Source organism: Medicago sativa, chromosome 4 (assembly GCF_051527215.1).
Source record: "Medicago sativa cultivar Bolivia chromosome 4, Bolivia_mono, whole genome shotgun sequence".
In the NCBI taxonomy this organism is placed as follows: Eukaryota; Viridiplantae; Streptophyta; class Magnoliopsida; order Fabales; family Fabaceae; genus Medicago; species Medicago sativa.
In genome coordinates, this window is record NC_140752.1 from 17,781,743 (window position 1) to 17,801,297 (window position 19,555).

At 33.4% G+C, this 19,555-nt stretch overlaps 2 protein-coding genes and 1 pseudogene across 3 annotated transcripts; 1 reads left to right on the forward strand and 2 right to left on the reverse strand.

Moving 5' to 3' along the window:
- Nucleotides 1–355: 355 nt before the first annotated feature.
- LOC146926866 (2-oxoisovalerate dehydrogenase subunit beta 1, mitochondrial) lies at nt 356–7,570 on the reverse strand. The gene is made up of 13 exons (XM_085700321.1): nt 7,203–7,570; nt 4,105–4,216; nt 3,824–3,859; nt 3,638–3,697; nt 3,498–3,555; nt 3,301–3,398; nt 2,549–2,638; nt 2,378–2,446; nt 2,198–2,284; nt 1,672–1,767; nt 1,515–1,592; nt 735–821; nt 356–638 (listed from the first exon to the last, which is right to left on the reverse strand). The coding sequence occupies exons 1-13, from the start codon at nt 7,370–7,372 to the stop codon at nt 603–605; spliced, it is 1,077 nt and encodes a 358-aa protein (XP_085556447.1). The 5' UTR covers nt 7,373–7,570; the 3' UTR covers nt 356–602.
- A 1,507-nt stretch (nt 7,571–9,077) lies between these two features.
- On the forward strand, nt 9,078–15,299 carry LOC146926867 (serine carboxypeptidase-like 11). Of its 2 annotated transcripts, XM_085700316.1 has the most exons (14): nt 9,078–9,315; nt 9,745–9,893; nt 10,727–10,803; nt 11,034–11,153; nt 11,535–11,637; nt 11,925–11,962; nt 12,105–12,203; nt 12,316–12,402; nt 12,690–12,827; nt 12,911–12,982; nt 13,149–13,264; nt 14,075–14,188; nt 14,836–14,881; nt 15,019–15,299. In XM_085700316.1, exons 1-14 carry the CDS (start codon nt 9,143–9,145, stop codon nt 15,100–15,102), a joined length of 1,416 nt encoding a protein of 471 aa, XP_085556442.1. In that variant the 5' UTR covers nt 9,078–9,142; the 3' UTR covers nt 15,103–15,299. The 2 variants fall into 2 exon arrangements, with proteins under 2 accessions (XP_085556442.1, XP_085556443.1); XM_085700317.1 differs by lacking the exons at nt 11,535–11,637; nt 11,925–11,962.
- Nucleotides 15,300–16,491: 1,192 nt separating this feature from the next.
- On the reverse strand, nt 16,492–17,906 carry LOC146926868 (uncharacterized; annotated as a pseudogene).
- Nucleotides 17,907–19,555: the final 1,649 nt, after the last annotated feature.

Sequence of the window (19,555 nt, forward strand, 5' to 3'; positions counted from 1 at the left end):
ATTGAAAAATTCTCCTTTTGCAATGGTAGCGCTACGATTGACAACATAGGTTAATTTTGGTAATTGAATTGCATTTTGAACTTAGCATTGACATGATCAAACATGATTAGTTTCTCACAGTGATCTTTTTATTTCGACCTTTAAGTTATTAGGTAAATTAGTGAATAGATAAATCACTTGATAAATCACTTAAAATGTGTTAAGTCAATATAGAATATTGGCTATTGTGATTATGAAAATTCAAGCTCAATACCTCCTACAAAATTATCACAAATGTATTTTCAATTTTTGTGTGAATTGAAATTAAGCATTTTAATGAAAGTTAGATGTTGAAACCTAACAACAACCAAAGCATGGAAAAGGGACAAAGATTATCATCATCATCATCATTGTAAAACTCAGAACATGGACACTAAACCCAGTTCCCCGTCATAATGTTTGGCTCATCAATATAGGGCACATAGGAGCATTCATAATGGTGACACTTCACATTACTATTACATTATATGGTCATTATTATTTTGTTGACCTTTTTGTTTCACATTGGGAGAAGAAGCTACAATGAATGAATTTCCTCCCAAGTCACAATGTAGTTAAACACATTAGTAGTTGACAGTTGATTTAATTGCATCCAATATCTGCATGATCAAATGAATGACATTTGCATCAGTCAAGACAACTCTTTACCATGCTGCATATAAATACAAGAAAATTAAGATAAACAAAGAAGTCACCTTATTCTTGGTTGGCATGTAGAAGGGTTCGAAAACGAGAGGAAAAGGAGTGTCAAGACCACAAACTCTTGCTACAGGGGCCTCTAACTGTATCACAAAAGAGGAAAACAGGCTTCAGACATGTCTTTTATATTAGGAAAAGGGGTACTATTATTAATTAAAGTGGTACCGATTGTTATTTTACTCGTATCACTGAACTGACACATAATGGTCATAATATGATTTATAATAAAACATTGAAAAGTATGCATTGTGTATGCTTTTCAACTATGTTTCTCGACTCTAATGAATTCTTCCTTGCTTTTCCAAATTGGTAAAGATGAATTTAATGAGTTGACAAGATGAATGAAGATGAACATCACTCATTTGTTAGAGTAGACGTGGAAAGAACAAAATCTGTAAATGAGACCGTATCTTTATGGGTCGTGTGCTTACACTCATATTCTCTTGTAACCACAGATTTATAATTATCAAATCAGTGATCCTAACTCCCATCATGTCAATATATTTGGCTATTCAAATAGATATTGGTGTTTGTAAACTAAACTTAGCCTCAATTCTCAAGCAATTTGAGATTTTTTGGTGTACCAGAACCGTTTGGGTTTTGTGTATGCTGTCACAGATTTATAACGGCACCTCGGCAGGTTGAGGACAGTGAGTGTTTAAAACTACATTAATCCTTGATTCTCAATCAATGTGAGACACTTTTGTGTACCAAAACATAAACTATGCCCTAAAGAATTTTTACTTGAAGTTATGAGCTAAAAGTTGGATTCATACCCTTGAGAAGCAGCGTTCAAGAATGGAAGCTGAGATTTCAGCACCAAATCCTCCGGTCACCGGAGCTTCATGACTAATCTACACAATACATTGAATGCATCATGTAAGTTAATACCGACCCAGGTTTCGGTATTCATTCTAAAAAATATTTACTCACAAGAAGTCTTCCTGTCTTTTTTACTGATGCCTCCACAGTTTCTTTATCCCAAGGAATTAGTGTCTTCAGATCTATCAATTCACAAGAAATTCCCTCCTGCAAAATTTCGTAATAAAATTACAATTTCAATTCAGTTGAGACCTCTAGATTTCTAGACATGGATCTAATCCTCTCAACTATAGTAATATATTCCCAGGGAAATGGAAAAATTGTAATGTCAAACTGCAATTACAAATTGTGGTTTATAAATACCATGTATATTTAAACACCTGAAAACCGTGGTTGATGACGTTCAAAATTGTTGTTAATTATGTTTAATGGATGATTAATGAGTTGCAACACCTTGGCATATTCATTAACCATCACAAGATATAATTAACCATGTATTTGAACTGCATTAACCATCAAAATTATTTACGAGATTTGTTGTCTAACATGTGTCAAAATATCGTTTCTGATATACAAATATGATGCAATGCAGATTACATGTTCTAACACTTTCTGATTCAAAGCAACAGGCACTCACTTTTTCAGCATCAAGACAAGCTTGTTCCATAATAGACAATTGAGCTCCCCATCCAACAAGTGTAATATCGCTTCCTTCTCGAATCACCTGCGTGAGTACAGAGTAATAATTCAACACAACAATGTATCGAAAATGTTATGCAGAACCTCTTTTTCTTCTTCACTGAGACTTTTTGGGTACCTCAGCTTCAGATAAAGGCAACATGTAATCATCCTCCGGTACTTCTTCAACGGCCAAACGATAAAGCCACTGAAAAAAATAAAACACATGATTGAAACTGTAAAAGTCACATACTATAATTCTGTGTACACGATTCATTAACGTTATTTTAGTTGAATATAAGAATTCAACCTTTGGTTCGAAAAATACAATAGGATTCGGATCTCGTATGCAAGATAGCAATAACCCTTTTGCTTCCTTTGGACTTCGAGGGATGACAACCTATACCAAAAACATTCTTGAGGCATTTGCGGAGAAAAAAGAATCAATTACGAAGATAAGCAAAATCAACATCATAAACAAGCCAACTTAGTACTAGATGTAATTTCTCTCATCCTTGCTCTCTACCACTCCTAATTCTCTCGTTACCCAGCATCTCAGTTCTCATAAATCTTAAAGGTAAACATTATTATTCTATTATCTATGTTATATCTATGTTAGTAATGTTACTAATATGATATGGTCTGTATCTAATTTTATTAAAATATTACTTCAAGTCCTTCAAAATCTTCCAACTACGTATTCATAGACCACTTGCTAATTCGAAGTCATCTTAATTTAAAACAGTATGACTTTATTTTATCTTTCGTTTTAAAAATATCTTAGACATGAGAGCTTATATGATAAACGCTTATTAGCAAAAGATCTTAATTAAGATGTTTAACCAAACAGAGCCCTGATATTCCTACTTTGATGATCAAGCTATTGTGCACGCATGTTCAACTCTTGCTTACCTTAAAAGTTTAAACAATTATATCGTCTATAGAACTATCAAACACGACATTGTAAGCAGCTTAATCATTTGGAAAAGTGAAACAACAAACAAAAGTACCAAAAAATGAGGTTGTAAATAACAGATTGAAATCCAAATGAAAACACCATACTTTGATACCAGGAACATGACAGAAGAAAGCCTCAGGAGATTGAGAGTGGTAATGTCCACCATGGCCAACAGCTCCATAAGGGGTTCTAATTGTTAAACCTACAAGAATGTGAAAAAGTTTTTAACACAAGTAAAAATGTCTGATCTATAAATTTGACGTAACGGAAACAGCTTATAATGCAACTGAAAGAGCTTTACCGCCACAATTAAATTGGTTTCCGCTCCGATATCTAAACTTAGCAGCTTCATTGACAATCTAGAAACTGAAATTAGTCAATTACAGATTAAAAACGCACGCATCAACTATGCCTAACCAAAACCTTATAAAGAGAGCATGCCTGATCAAAAGCAGGAAAAATGTAATCTGCAAACTGGATTTCAGCTATGGCTCGATTTCCCTGCCATGAAAACATATAAGCAAGCCTCTTAAATTCTGATATATAAAAGAAAAATAGATTATATCAGATTGCAGTAAGGTTTGTCGGTAAAACAAGAAGTGAATTATTATAACGTCTTAGACTCACCATAGCTGCCAGACCAATTCCAAAGCCAACGATACCCTGTGAGTAGCAATTCAATGTCAATTTTTGAAATTACTGATTAGGATATACTAATCATAGAAATGTTTAAAAAGATATTTATTTACCAATAAAAAGAAGAAACACAATATCAAACTCTGTGAGATTTTTTTAACGAGGTTTTAATATTCCTTGTGTGTTTTTAATTTTCATTTTTCATATCTGTTTATTTTTAACCAGAGTTGTTTTACTAACACAAAGGAAGCATGAAATGCATTATCATATACCTGCTCACAAAGAGGAGTATTGAAAACCCTATTTTTACCAAATCGGTCTGCTAATCCAGTTGTGCAACGGAACACACCACCAAAGCCTACATCTTCTCCAAAAACATAAGCACTGCGATGAAATGCAAAAGGAGAATATAAGGATGTACAGAGGATACTTATATTGGCAAATTTGGAATCAAATAAGCGATACTTATAAGGATGCATTGCGATATATTCACTGTTTCTCATTGATAAATTTGAAGATAATGGAAAAAGCTTATAATGTAACTGAAAAGAACTATGTAACACAGAGTCACAGACACTTCAGATAAATTTCAGTTCATCAATTGAATTCATACTAACACAAACAGAACAGATTCATAACACTGTACAAACATGCTTAAGCTCCATTAAGAAGTGTAATATATGAAAACATTAGAAGTGTTTTCCACTGATGAACTCAAATATATAGCTTCCGGTTGCAACCTTTGTATTGGAAATTCCACCTTAATTACAGTGCGCCGCTAGCCGTCTAATTGCGGCATATGGGTTGCCTTCATTGCAGACTCATTTAAGGGGGAGGTTTTAGTCCCTCTACGCCTAGAAATATGGTCTAAGTTTTAGAATGGAGTTAGGTCAACCCAAATTCTAAGATGGTATCAAACCTCTCTAGAAATTCAGCTTTAATCGCACTGAAAAGAATTCCGCCCCTAGCCACCTAATTGCCGCATTCCATTTGTTATATAAAGCTTGGGCAGTCTTCACCTTATAAGGCGGTTTTGTATGGCTGGTTGAGTTAGGTCCAACCCAAATTCTAAGACTTAAATTTTAAAATGTTTTACACAAAGGTGTGTTGAGACTTTGGAGTTACTATTAACTATTTGTAATCTTCAGTATTCAATCTTGTATAGAACCACATCCCTAATATAATCCCCTAATCTAAACATAAAGCTTAAGTTTTGACAAACATAAAGTAGAAGGACTAAAATATATAGAAAAGATGTTTGTTTCCCCCTAAACTTTTCTGTGATCTCACGGTTGGAATATTATGTCACCTTTCAGACTAAAAAGGGCACATTGCAAATGACACAGTAAAGGGGAATTAGATTCCTAAGTTTTGTAACAATAACATAACAGACATATTCTTATATGGATTACCTTCAAAAGTGGTCTACCGTGGATCAATACTTCAAAATTGTTTAAAACTCCAACTAGTCATCGAAATTTCGTAATAAAGGTTAATGGACCTCGTCATTTTTACGATTCAGATAGTGACTTAACTGATATCAATTCAATTAAAATAACATAAAATAATTATGTAACTCGTATTGAACCGACATCAATCAGGTCACTCTCATAGTCGTAAAAGGAGGGTCATCTGAAGAGTATCATCAATCGTCTTTAGAATTTGTGGTAATTTTAAGTACTGGTCCACAGTGGACCACTTACATCCACGGTGGACCACTGGTCCACCTTAGCACTTGATGACAGTACGTCATTACTAGTTTTTTAGTCATATTTGTGTCCTTTTTGTAATGTTTAGAGAGTCAACTACTTGTAATTCATGGTGAGATCAGATCAAAAACGGAACAAGAGCTCAAAAGAAGAAATTGATGAAAAGATAGAAATTTGCCTAAGAATCGTGCCACGTTGAGCAAGGATCGTGGCACGTTGCAAGGATGTGGAATTCACTGATACTTTCTGGAAATTTCGTGGCACGATGAACCACGAAACGTGCCACGATGATTGAATGAAGTTGCTGCCACGTATGAATTAATGGGACGTGAGCAAGTGTTTTTGGTGGTGTGAATAAAACAAAAGGATGGTAAGAGCTAGAACTAAAAGAGATGGGCCACCAAGTTGTTGATAGACATGGAATAAAGAAAAGTAGTAAGGTCCACTTACAGCAATTGAAAAAGGAATAGCTTTTGGAGCAAGAAAAGGGAAAATAGGTTACAAAGGTTATATAAGAAGCAGCCGCACAACACAGTAGAGGCATTCACGTTTTGCTGGATCACGGTTTGGAAAAAAGAAGCCGCATGCATTCACGAGAGAGGGAAAGGCACATGAACATAGAAGAACTTCAACAACAGCACCATTGGATATAATTTGAGGAGCAACGCCGACAACGACGGAACTCTATCGGTTTATTTTCTTTTACTATGTTGTTTATCCCTTTGATCATGTCTAGCTAATTTCCTTTGATTAAGCCATGATGAACCTATTGTAATATATGAACCAGTAGTTGAACTCTCTTTATTATCAATATTATTCAGTCTTTATTCAGAATTATTTGTGTTCATTGCTTTTCATATGATTGTTTGTATGACTATTAACCCTAGCTTCTTGCAATTACATGAATTGATCTTAGGAATTGAATGACTACTAGCCCTAGCTTTTAATCCTGAAATAATAATTCTGTTTAACTCAACACTAGGAACCTAGAGATAGGAAATTGAGAGTTATGACATATAAATTAACGTTCCAACATAGCTTCCGCAGTTATTCAATCTGGTTAAGAGATTAATAGGGTTATAACTTAGGAAAGGGTTTTGAGTCAAGAGATTGATCAAAACCACCTAGTTAATTTGTCGTAAAGAATGAATAGCAATTGAGAGTAAAGAGAGGTAAACTAGTCATATAGAGCAATAGCGGATTCACCGGCTTAATCATGTGTTTTCTATATAACTTCCAACCATTTGTATTTACTTGCAATTTATTATTTTAGCACTTAATCCAACTGCCTAGGGCAACCCTATAAATTTAATACATCCTTAATTTTAACGTCTTTGCCGAGTAGAAATTGAAACAGTCCCTGTGGATACGAACTTATAAATTTTATTACTTCGATATATTTTTGGTACACTTGCCAGATATTTATCAGCACTCACCTAGTATAACAATTCAAAACAGTTTGTAACAATGATACATTTAAGCAAAAGTAGATTCCTAAGTTTTGTTTTGTATCACATCTTTGATATTGCGAAAAATTGAAGTCAAATACAGCTAATGCAACTTCAATCAAGTCGCAGAGACATCAAAAACCTTAATGTCGCGACGAGATAGCAATAACATTAAAAAATCCTGATAAAGAAAAAGAAATGAATGAAACTCACCGAGGATCAGTGTCCAAAGCAATATGAAGAGCTTGATTAATAGCAGAATAAAGGTTCAATGATTTAACACCATTCTCAGCAGCAGCATCCTTCTGAACAATGGAAGTTGACAAACCCCTCCTTGAAACCAAAGAAACCCATTTTCCCAATCTCTTTACACATGGTGACATGTTTAATCTATTGAAGAAAATTTGAGAAACTTGCTGAAACACAAGCTAGTAATAAACACCAAAATTCTTGTCTTTTCTCTTCAATCTATGAATCTTGAGTTTGTTCTTAAAATTGAGGCAATTGGGGTTGTCTAGAAGAAGTTTATGAGTTTCAGAGATAGAGTTCATGTAAGGGGAAGATAATAAAAACAAAAAGATGAGAAAAAGGAAAAGATTATGGATTTGGATTGTTTAAGGTTTCAGAAAACAGTAAAAAAAAAAACCTTAACCTTCAAAATTTGTTGTTTTAAGGTTTCAATAAACAGTAAAAAATTTGGTTAAGGTTTCACTGCGGGTTGGTCGTTTTCTAATGAAAGTCAATAATGATAGGAAGGGAGCAGATAAGGTATATGGTCTGTGTTTGAGTCATAGGCCTTATCTATGCCTAATCATTGATTACTTATTACTACTTATCTTATCATCATTGTTTTGAATTCGTGTTTGTATTTGTGATTGAGAGGATAAAAAGAAGGAATTGGTAATTGTGATTACCGATTACACGTACCTTTGCGATTTTTAATTTAAATTTAACCGATAAGCTAGCTTTTGACAAATGTGTTTAATGATAATAGTTGATAAATTAGTTTAGTTTACATTGAATGAGTTAGTTAACTGAATTTCTACTATTTGAAAAAGAGAAATGTTAACAAGTTCTTTGTTCTTTGGGGACCTTGTTAATGAATTATAAAAAGAAACATTACCTTGGAAATTGTGTGATATACTTTTTGAAAGTTGATAAGGTGTTATTTTCAATACAAATCTTACTATCTTTTACGTATTTTTTTACTTTAAGTTCTTAGCCGGTGCTTTGGAGCACCGGTTAATAAGACTTTTTAAAAAAGGGTCATGTTAACTTGTGTCCTAAGCGCACAAGTTAAGGAACTTTAAATGGAAATTAAAAATAATTTTTTTATTGAAAATATAACTTTTGCAACTTTTAATGCATTGAATGCATAAGTTTCAAGAAAAACTTTTTATATTTGGTTTTCTTAACTTATGTCCCAAGGGCATAAGTTAACATTTCCCTTTAAAAAATTAACGGTTGAACTAAACTTTGAATATGAAATGATATAAAAGTGATATATTTAATGAATATTTTATTTTATTTTCAATTAAGAGTACAAGAGAAATATTGATATAAATAAATATAAGCTACTTAGGTTAACTTATAAATAAACTTTATAAGTAAATAAACCCGTCTATCCCCAATTTTCCGGTTTGACTTGTCCGGATTTTAAAACAACTATTTGGATGTGCTTAATGAACTTCACCAGTTGTACGTCATTTTAATATGCCACATGAGATGTGCTTAATGTTCTTAAACGATTATTATCTGATTAGAAGAAAATAAGTCTTAATGAAGTCAACACCTGAAAAAAATTGTGAAGTATGAAATAAGCATACATATTTTGTCGTAATTGATGCATCATTTGCTCAATTAATAATGCACTTTCTACTTCAAGCAAGCAAGGAGGTTGACACTTGAGAGTGAACTAATATAAATCCAAAGAAATTATATATTTATAAGGAATAAAAACTTATTTAACTGTTTTTATGATTGTGTGGTTGAAAATTTATAATTGTTTTTTTTCAATAAAAAATATATAATTGTGTGGATGAAAAATTTAACTCTTTAATGCTCAAGAATGATGAATCCTCAAAAATTATGTTCAACTCAATCATTGCACTTATAATTTAAAGAGTCATAGAAATTAGTTGAAGCTTGCAAAGATGAACATGATGGCTCCTCCTTCTCATAATTCACTTCACTATTGTTGTTGTCAGATACTACTAGCTCTTGGACTATTTAGTTTGAATATGTTAACTCATATTGAAGCTTATGGCTCAAAGGTTGAACAACTTCCTGGTTTTCAAGGGCCACTACCTTTTGAACTTGAAACTGGGTCAGCAATCTTAACCATTCCATTTTCTGTTACAAATTCACTTTTTTTTTTCTTTTCTATTTTAGGACATTAAACTTTAATTTAATTAGTTTAGATAACTTGTTTAATTTAATAGTTTATAAAGAATGACACTCCTCAAGGTTTAGTTTAGCAAGAAAGAGTTAAACTCAATTTAAAAAGAATTAATTTTTTTTTTTTTTTTTTTGTGTTGACATAGTAATGCATAGTTCGTCGGTGGTAAGTAAGGTCTGACTAAAAAGTGTTTCATGTAGGATTCAACTCGGGTTCTTCTGAACAATTCATCATTAGTGTAGTTCATTAACCGCTTGAACTCAATCATTTGTTGATATACAATAATTTTACACTGAAATTCGATGAGACTCTTGCAGTGTGTCAAGTAATGTAGTTGTGTGTTCATATATTTGATAGGTACGTGGGGTTAGGGGAAACAGATGATGACATGCAAGTATTCTACTATTTTATCAAATCAGAAAATGATCCTCAGAAAGATCCTCTTATGCTTTGGTTAACTGGTGGTCCTGGCTGTTCTTCTTTTTCTGGACTTGCCTATCAAATAGGTAATTTTCAAATCACAACTTTATTTTTTGTGAATCTTGATTTTGACAGTTTGTTAATACATAATTGGATATGTATAAAACACATGTATTGTTTTTATAGTCACAAAATGATGTGTTTAAATTATCTTATTTGAGCTTATCTTCTTCTAACATAAGCATTTGTGAGTCGAATTGCGAGAGGTTATCATCTGCATCCTTTTTAGATAGTTTCAAATAGTGTACTAAGGTCACTATTGAAAATATGAATCATGATTTGAAGCAGATGTTCAATTGTAGATGTGGCTGCATTTGGAGTAAAAAATCAAACATGTTACATTTATCAGATTTAAATACAATCATATAATAGCCAGTTAGTATAGATTTTGTATCATGCAGATTCATTTTGCAGTGAAATGTGGGCACCAATTTTCTAATCAATACGAACCATAATGTATATCTATTTTGGAATTGAATCTTATATTGATTCCTGATTTATTATGTTGTATCCCGATTGACTATGATGATCTCGATTCATTCAAATGAATAGCTACCTAACCTTAGTTTAGTCGGTCACTTTTCTTTTTTTTTCATCTTGTATAGTCCATCACTTTTCTTTTATTAGGTTATAATTTAACTCTGTCACTTGTTTTTACCAAAAAAATATATAATAAGATTCAACTGACAGTCCACAAAATAGTTCTTCTCATTCACGATATGAATCTCGATGTGATAACCATGATTTGGCTATTTTCTTGTGTTTGGTTTAGCTTATCAGTAGAATTGATCCTACTGAAATTGATCCACTCAACAACATTCATAGAGTGACTTTGTCATCATCAATTGAATGTTAATAGGTCCAATTGCATTTGAAATCAAGGAGTACGACGGGAGCGTGCCTAGTTTGGTCTTGAGGCCACAGTCATGGACAAAGGTGTTGATAACACCTAAATAATTCAACATTGATTTCATTTAAGTTAATACAAAATTTGTACCAATAAGAACTATGATTTATATAAGTCATGTCATGTGATTATAATATGTATATAGTTTTTGTTGAGATAGCTGTACAAGTCTAAATATTCATTCTTAATATGTTTATTTTCATGATTTCATTATTGGAAGGTGATTTACCGGTAGTAATGTTAATGATCTTTTGGTCAGCTATGCAGCATTATTTTTGTAGATTTGCCACTTGGAACTGGTTTCTCATATGCAAAAAATGTCACGGATCATCGGAGCGACTGGAAACTAGTTCACCATACTCTTCAATTTCTTAGGAAGGTAAGTTCATTATGCTAACTAGGGTGCAGAAGGGCACTGACGTGCTCGATAGAGTTTCTTCCACATCTTCAGACTTTTTCTTTGAAACTGCTAAAAAATTTATTCAACACCGCAACTCTATGCACAAGACATACAAGAGCGCTCCAGGAGAAAATGGAGAATAGTTGCTGCGACTAAAGACTGTGTGTTAATTTTTCTCATGATGAAGGCCGACTATGATCTTCATTTACGAAAACTGGACTATGTTACCGTTGTCATATTTCTTGTCACGCTTTCCTATTTCTCTTTGTTTAATATTTACTTTAGGAGAATCATCTCCTAACTATGACTCAAAATTCGATCATTTTCTTATCAGCTGAAACAATTATCTGTATTGTATAGTGGCTGATCGATCACTCTGAATTTCTTTCAAATGAATTCTACATTGGAGCTGATTCATACTCAGGCATTCCTGTCCCAGCCATTCTTCAAGAAATTTCAAATGGTTAGAAATCCTAAAATGCTCAATATTTCAGATGGATTAATCTTTAAGTAATGCTAAATTTCTTTATAATTATAATTACAATGAGGCTGAAATTTTCTAAATCATTTTAATTAGTCCCCCTCACTCTAATAAATTGATTATTTGCATTCTCCTATGGCAATAAGCAAAGCAAAGCAAAAATTTAGTATAAACTGACTTGATTCGGATTATCAGTGTCCCCTTCCCCTAAAAACCAGAGCGTAAAGACTTCAAAGCGATTGATCTTTTTCCATTTCTTTGATTAACAGGAAATGAAAAAGGTCTCCAACCATTGATAAATCTCAAGGTTTCAAACCATCATCTCTGTCAGTTGCTTCTATTACCGATGAACAAAAAATCTAAATAGGGATTTTGAAACCCAAAATACCTTTGTTCCATCGATCTTGTTATATGCATTATGAAGCCTAAACCAGTCTCAATATTTTCAGGGATATCTGCTAGGGAACCCTATAACAACACACAGAGAAAAAAATTATCAAATCCCATTTACTCATGGAATGGGAATCATTTCTGATGAACTCTACGCGGTATTATTATCCTTATTATTCTTCAGTAAAGCTATACATACATTGTACTTTCCTGTTGGTTACAATGATGATGTGTTTTACTTGATGGTCTACTGTTATCTATTGGCAACAGTCACTGCAGAGAAACTGTAAAAGAGAGTATGTTGATGTAGATTCCAGAAATGAGTTGTGTTTAAGAGATCTCCAATCCTATGATGAGGCAAGTAAACCATTCCAATTATACCTATTATTAAGATGATACTAAAGTTTTGGGGTGGTCTTTAGGAAGAGTAACATTTTCAACAGTAGCTACTTAATCATGGACATAGTCACATTAGAAGAAAAAGATAAGAAGAGAGAAAACAAAAATGAAGTAGAACAAAGAAAATAATAAGGGAAGAGAAATGAGAGACTGGTAAAGATGGTGTCTGTAAGCATGTTAATCATGATAGTTAAGATGTTAATTGTTTGCCATATTGTTAAACTATTATTTCTTCTTATCATCAGTGCCTTTCAGGACTTGATCTGTTCCACATTTTGGATCGCTTTTGTGACGATGATCCACGTCTGTGGAGAAGATCTTTGACTCAGGAGTTGAAGGAATCTCTTATTTCTCGTCTCACAGTGCCCGAACTAAACTGCCAAGTAAACTTTTCATAACTTAACGCATAATTTTTGTCCATAAAATGTTTCAAATGTGATGTTTCTCATTTTCATTATTGCTGTAGTTTTATAGTTTTTACCTCAGCACAAAATGGGCTAACGATGAGCGTGTTCGCAAGGCACTGCATATTCGAGAGGTTTGATATGATAAACTTATAAAATCCTCATATCAAACTGGAAACAGATACTTAAGTCTATGTTACATTACAAATGTTTTTGAATTTGAGTTGAATGCATCAAAGAAGTCTCAACAACTAATGGATATCAATATCATATTGATGTACATAGTTTTGAGCATTGCAGGGAACCATAGGGAAATGGGAACGTTGTTACTCTAATGATTTTGAGAATGAGATCCTTGGTAGCTTTGAGTTTCATGTAAATCTAAGCAAAAAAGGATACCGCTCTTTGATTTACAGGTGAAGATTTTCTCTTTTAATGTAGTTTTTTTCTTTTTTAAACTCGTGTTGTCACCATATGTATGTAGTGTTTTTCTTGGATTAAGCTCATCTAAAGTGAGCGTTTTTCTTTAGAAGTTGGTCAGAACTCAGGTCTATTGCACCGTTTTTATGAGGTATTTTTCACTTTGGGTCTGCTGTAAGCCCTCGCGGTTTCGCCGTTAGTTGAAAGACGCCTTGGTTAGTGGAGTGGTTTGTATAAATTACTCTTAATTTCAATTTTGAAGCAATGTTAGACTTCTTGGTGTACTGGAACAGTTGCCCCAAGTCGGGGCTAAGGGGCCTAAGGGCTTACCAGCTATCATTTGTGGCTTAGGCCCCCCATGTAGCACCAATGTCCCAACCTCAAGTCCGCTGCTCCATTTTTCTGAAGTTTTGACCGCTTTAGTTCTTGTGTAAGTCGTCACAGTTTTGTTCTTAGTTGAACAGGGCCTCAGTGGACTGAAGAGCATAGGTGTTTATAAAGCAATGTAGTTGAGAATTTTACCTATCAGAACTTTTAACATGCAATGTAGAACTTTAGAACAGAAGGTGAAGAAAGTAATCTCAACTGTTAATAAGAAAATCAATGGTTAATATTTGAATACATTCATAAAATTACTATGCATGTCCCGGTAACATCAACAAATTTATTCATCACAGTTAAGAATACTTGTTTTACACTCTAAAGTGAATTGTCCACTTTTGAAGAGCGAGAATCGTTTTCTTCTAGCTTTCTTGATGACATTAAGGCTAGCTGATTTGTTATGACAATTGATGTGTTGTTGGCAGTGGAGATCATGATGCAGTTGTTCCTTTCATGTCTACTCAAGCTTGGATTAGGAATCTAAACTACTCCATTGTAGATGATTGGAGGCCATGGTTTGTAAATGGTCAAGTGGGAGGGTAAGCATCAAATTTAAATATGTAAATGGTGCACCAGTCAAAATAGTCCTTCATTTTTTAGAATTAGACAATTTATCCCAAAAATTGTAAAATGTCTTTCAAAATGACCTTTTTGTTAACTTCTTCTGTTAGAGGCTATGAAGTTGTATGTTACTGAACATGTTACACTGAACATTGTTCCCACATCAATTTCAGTTCATTAGGGACTAATTTTCCTAGGAAATTTGGGTCATCATAGAGATAAGTTGTTAGTAATTGCAATTGTGCAAGACTAATTATTGGAAAATTTGGCCCTAAGAACCCTAAATTTCATAGGCGAAGTAGTCTATGGTTTGGTGGCAATGATGTGTAATCAACGTGAAGGGAGTGTGTATTCACTTAACAGTTCGCGTCATAGTCTCTAATGATAAAAGTTAACAGATTAACTATTTAGACTAATACTTTGTAATTTCAAGAATGTATTTGCCAGTTCGCAAAAATCATAGACTATTTTGACAGTTATTTATAATTTCGACAACTAATTTGTCTATTCACTCTTTCTTCCAATCCTATTTTTCTATAATTTTTTATATGTATTTCATTTAGTGCCTAGAACATAATAAGACACCTTGTATCCTAATCTAAATCAACAATTTCCTTTCATGCAGATACACAAGGACATACTCGAATCGAATGACTTTTGCAACCGTGAAGGTAAGAACATCGCTGATTAAATAACAAATGTTCTATTTTGTTCTTTTAAGAATAACACTCAATTTGGTGAAATATTTAATTGTCTATAAAGGGATTATGCAAATTCATTATATTAATTTTTGCTTAATTAATTGCAGGGTTCAGGACATACAGCTCCTGAGTACACTCCTGAGCAATGTTTTGCCATGTTCACTAGGTGGATATCTAACTTGCCTTTGTAAATCAGAATCTCAAGTTGGAATAAATATGGTTATATATCTATGAGATGTTCATTTCTCGATGATTTTTTTTTTTTTTTAAACTGTCCATATTTTATGTCCTAACGGGGGCAAAGCACAGAATCATTTGTTCAACAGTTTGATATTGATAGACAAACAAAGAAGTAAAAATGACAAGAAAATAATGTCCATTTCATTTATGTCTGATTTCATTTTATCATCTTATCTGATTTTTAATTATTAATCATATGATTTTTCAAAAAATATTATATGTTAGGTGATTGGAAACACACTTGGTTCTATGATTTCTATATATTTAATTATTCAATTAGAAATATTATCTTTGGTGATAGAGAATAAAATTAAATGAAACTTTCTTAGTTACCAAAATCTTTTCTTCTTCAAAATGTGTAAGGATAAACGATATATTTAAATGTTAATAGGTAAATATAATTGCAAATGAAATTTATAATTGGTTTTATAGCAGCAGTTCCCAAACAAAAAAGATGGTTTATAGCAAGGTTGTCAAAATCGGGATTTTGCTTCAAGTCAAAACAGAAGAGCAAAATCGACAATCGTAAAATCGCAACCAAAATCGAAGGATTTTACTCAACTACTTTTGTAGAATCGATATAAAAAAATTTAAAATCGCAATCAAAATCGATGAATTTTACAAAAAAAAAGTATATTAAATATATGTTATAAATGATATATAGTCATTATATAACTTACTTTATAAGAAATCGCAATCAAAATCGATGGATTTTGCCTATTTTGGAATTCTACTATAGATTTAAGTCAGTCGCAAAATTCAAAATTTTAAGATTTAAGTCGGGATTTTGACAACAATGGTTTATAGTTGTTTTGACCTTATAGCATGTTTGTGTCGGTCTTCTAGGGTTTTCCCCTAGCGGGGTTGACGACCCATAGTGATTTTAGATCCCCTTTGTGGTGTTTCTCTTCTCCTTTGATGTGTTTCAAATCTCCCTTTTGTTTCCTCCCTTCACATGCACCTTCTTCTCATTTGACTCATTCACGTGCTGCCACAACCATAACGTTTCCTCCATCTAAGTTGGTTTAATTTTTTCTTCGACGGAGGTCCATTGATGGCCGGAAGAGATATTTTTCATGGCTAAGCTAATTTGAGCAGTAGTGCTAAAAAAAGAGGTATGGTTTCTTGACTCTGGGTTCAGCAAACCATATGGTGGGAACAAATGAATGGTTATTTGAATTTGTAACGTTGAGCATATGTATCTCGTTCATCCTCAACAATCATATTATGTAATATGATGCATGACCTCATGATGATACCCAAATCGGCTATGTCCCACAAGCGAGCTGGTTCACGGATGATTTTAAATCAAGCTTGAAGCACTCCAAAAGCAAATAGTATGTGAAATAATGGGCACACAATGGGGATAATTATTAAAGCAAATGGTATGTGAAATAAGTCACAGGGGACTAGACAACATTGGTGACTATCAATGGGGATAATAAAGCAATCACTAAGGACTATACAACACTGACAATTATTAAAGCAAACATTGGGGACTAGACAACACTGCCAATTTTGACCGAATACAAACAAATATTTGATTGAAATTAATTTCCAAACAGCTCACGCTCCAACTTTTCCAACAGCTCTTTCTTTTGGTCATCGAGATACTCTTCGGAACTTAACTTTACATACAGTTTCATTTTCTTCAATTTGTTTTTCTCCTGTTGCACCAAGGTGAACTCTTTCAATTGTTCAATCTCTTGCATCTTGATTTGTTTGAATTCAACCCACTCCTTTTCCACCTCCTACAAAGCAGCGTCCTTGCTTTTCTTTTTACCTTTTTTTTTAGCTGCCTCCCTACCCATTAGACGAGCACTAGATCCTACAGAGTCCTCGTGAGATCTCTTAGATCCACTACTTCCTGAGCCAACATTTCCTCCTACTTGACTACCATAACGTGGTTGATCACGGAGAGCGTGCCGTTCTTCTTTTAAAGTAAATTGAACATTCTTCCCACATGCAAATAATTCCTGCGCTTTTGCCAAAACATCATCTTCCGACCAACCGCTTCCTTGCAAACGCTTAGCGCCTTCATAAGCATCATTCCATTTATTTATTACTTTGCTCATATAATTAAAATGGTTTCGGCATGCAACTAGATCACACGGAGAATCGAATGAGCAATACTCATTACAATTCTCAGCAATTTTACCCCAATATATTTCACCTCTCTGGTTTCTCCCGACAACATTGCTTGTTCCATATTTGATCCACGCACTAATTAACACCAAATTTTGTGCAGTGTTCCATGCTGGTTCCTTACTTTTCTTGCTCTTAGGAGTTGAATCTTCTGGATTTGGAGTGACTTCATTAGCAACTGCCATGCCACCAGGAGTTATTTGTGTTGAAAATTCAGGAAATTAAGATGCACCAACACTAGGAAAATTTTCATTCTCCATTGGCATATAACCATTAAACGGGGGTGTTTGAGATGGATATCTCATCATAGATCCATAATATGGATGAAAGTTTGGAACAGAGGATGACTGGTTGAAATTTGGTGTAAAACCAAAATTAGGTATGTTTTGAGGACGTTGGTTGAAAAATTGATTTGGGTTTTGATAATTGTTGGGATTTTCGTAGTTAAATGGGTAATTAGAATAATTTTGGGTGTTGAAATGGTTATTATTGGGATCCATTTCACTAAAAATAAGATTAAAACTTCACTTAGTTTGCTAATAGAAAGATAATAATAAGATTAAGATAGTGAAAAACTTGGTTTTTTTTTTCCTATGTCCAAATCAAATGAACCAAGTCTCTATTTATAAAGAAAAAAAAATCATGAATTTTGGTAATTTTTTTAAAAAAAAAATTAATTTACACCGAAATAATTGAGGTTTAATAATTAAAATGATAAGAATCCGGACAACCAATCAGCACCGAACACGTGTCCCATGTTATCCACAAAACAGATTCTCTCTCCACCTCCTGTAGCTTCACGCGCTGCTGTCCCCGCGTGTGTTGCACGCACCGTTTCTGGCCAACCGAAGCGTGACAAGTGTCCCTCTGGCGTCAGATTAAACTTGTTGAATTCATTCAACCTCTCTTTCATCACATCATCATTCAACACACCAATGGAGACTACCCACATGTTGAATCCTGCTTTCAACATAGCAATATTCAACACCCATTGCAGCTGGTCTTAAGTTGAATTAGATCCAATTTAAATTTTAAAATTGTATCATATTCTATCCAAGACTTGTTGGACCACCCTACACCATTACCGGAGGTGGGTGGTTAGATGAGGTACTGTGCGGTAATGAATTTATAAGTGAGGTATATTTTTTCACTCTACAAACTGATTTTGTAGGATTTGAGTTAGACTCAACCTAAGTTCTAAGAAATACAAAACATTGTAATCAAAGCACTTAGTATGATGTGTATTCTCTAGGTGTGTTTGATCTGCACGCAGTGAGTACCGGACATAACAGTACAAGACAGAACAACACAACATAAGACAAAACAACGCAGGATAATTTTTTTTGGTATTGAATAATTTTTGGTCTTATACGATTTTTTGTGGACAAAATGTTATTTTGGTATTTATACAACTTGTACGTGTGGGACAAAAAGTTGTGATGTGGTTTGGCAAGAATTTCTGTTCTTGTCCTATCTCTTGTCTCGAGTTTGTCTTGTCCCTAAAACAGTTCTACAAATCAAACATTGTAGAGTTGTCATGTCCTGTCCTTTAGTTTGTAAGTTAGTTTGGAATGGAAATTTGTTTTTATCTCTGGTTCTTTTTAATTATCCTATTAAAATTATTTAGACATACCAAGAAAACTAATAAACCGTTACTTTTCATAGTTAGTATATTGTTAAAGGGGAGGAAAAAATGTTAGTTTCCGGGGATTGAAACCCGAGACCCCCCTTCAACGTCCCTTAGCTCATCAACCGAGCTATCTACGTGAGACTATCTTATCATTTGTATAGAATTGCTTAAACTCTTAAGCTATTCAATTGTTTCACATCTATCATACTCTTTTTAGATACTTACAGGTTGTACATAGGATTCACATTTGTTTCTGCTGATAATTTAGCCATCTGTGCACTCAGTCTATAAATTGCATTAGCAAATGTTTCTTTCATAGCCAATATTTTCGCCTTGGTGCTCATTGAGTCCAACAAATAATGCATCATTTTAGCTTGCTCAGAATCAAATATCATTTCATTTTCTAGCTTCCTTACAAATTTTCTTCTACAAATATTTTCAAGACTGTTAAGTTGAAGAGCAGTCACTTAAATAGTCCACTTAACATCTCATACTATTCGATATCGACGTATTTGTACCTTATAACTTTTGATTGTGCAGCATGGCTAATCACATCAGAGACAACTGTTGTTACAGTGAGATAACAGTCTATAACATTTCATTTGTATCCTTTTTATATTTGTATATAT

Excerpts from the sequence above, each read along its gene's own strand:
- LOC146926866 (XM_085700321.1), bottom strand. The coding sequence starts at position 7,372 with ATGTCACCATGTGTAAAGAGATTGGGAAAATGGGTTTCTTTGGTTTCA. Across the intron at positions 2,447-2,548 it reads TTGTATTTTTCGAACCAAAG|TGGCTTTATCGTTTGGCCGT; the intron begins GTTGAATTCTTA and ends TATTTTTTTCAG. Across the intron at positions 1,593-1,671 it reads AAAAGACAGGAAGACTTCTT|ATTAGTCATGAAGCTCCGGT; the intron begins GTGAGTAAATAT and ends TGTATTGTGTAG.
- LOC146926867 (XM_085700316.1), top strand. The coding sequence starts at position 9,143 with ATGAACATGATGGCTCCTCCTTCTCATAATTCACTTCACTATTGTTGT. Across the intron at positions 11,154-11,534 it reads CTCTTCAATTTCTTAGGAAG|TGGCTGATCGATCACTCTGA; the intron begins GTAAGTTCATTA and ends TGTATTGTATAG. Across the intron at positions 13,265-14,074 it reads TACCGCTCTTTGATTTACAG|TGGAGATCATGATGCAGTTG; the intron begins GTGAAGATTTTC and ends TGTTGTTGGCAG.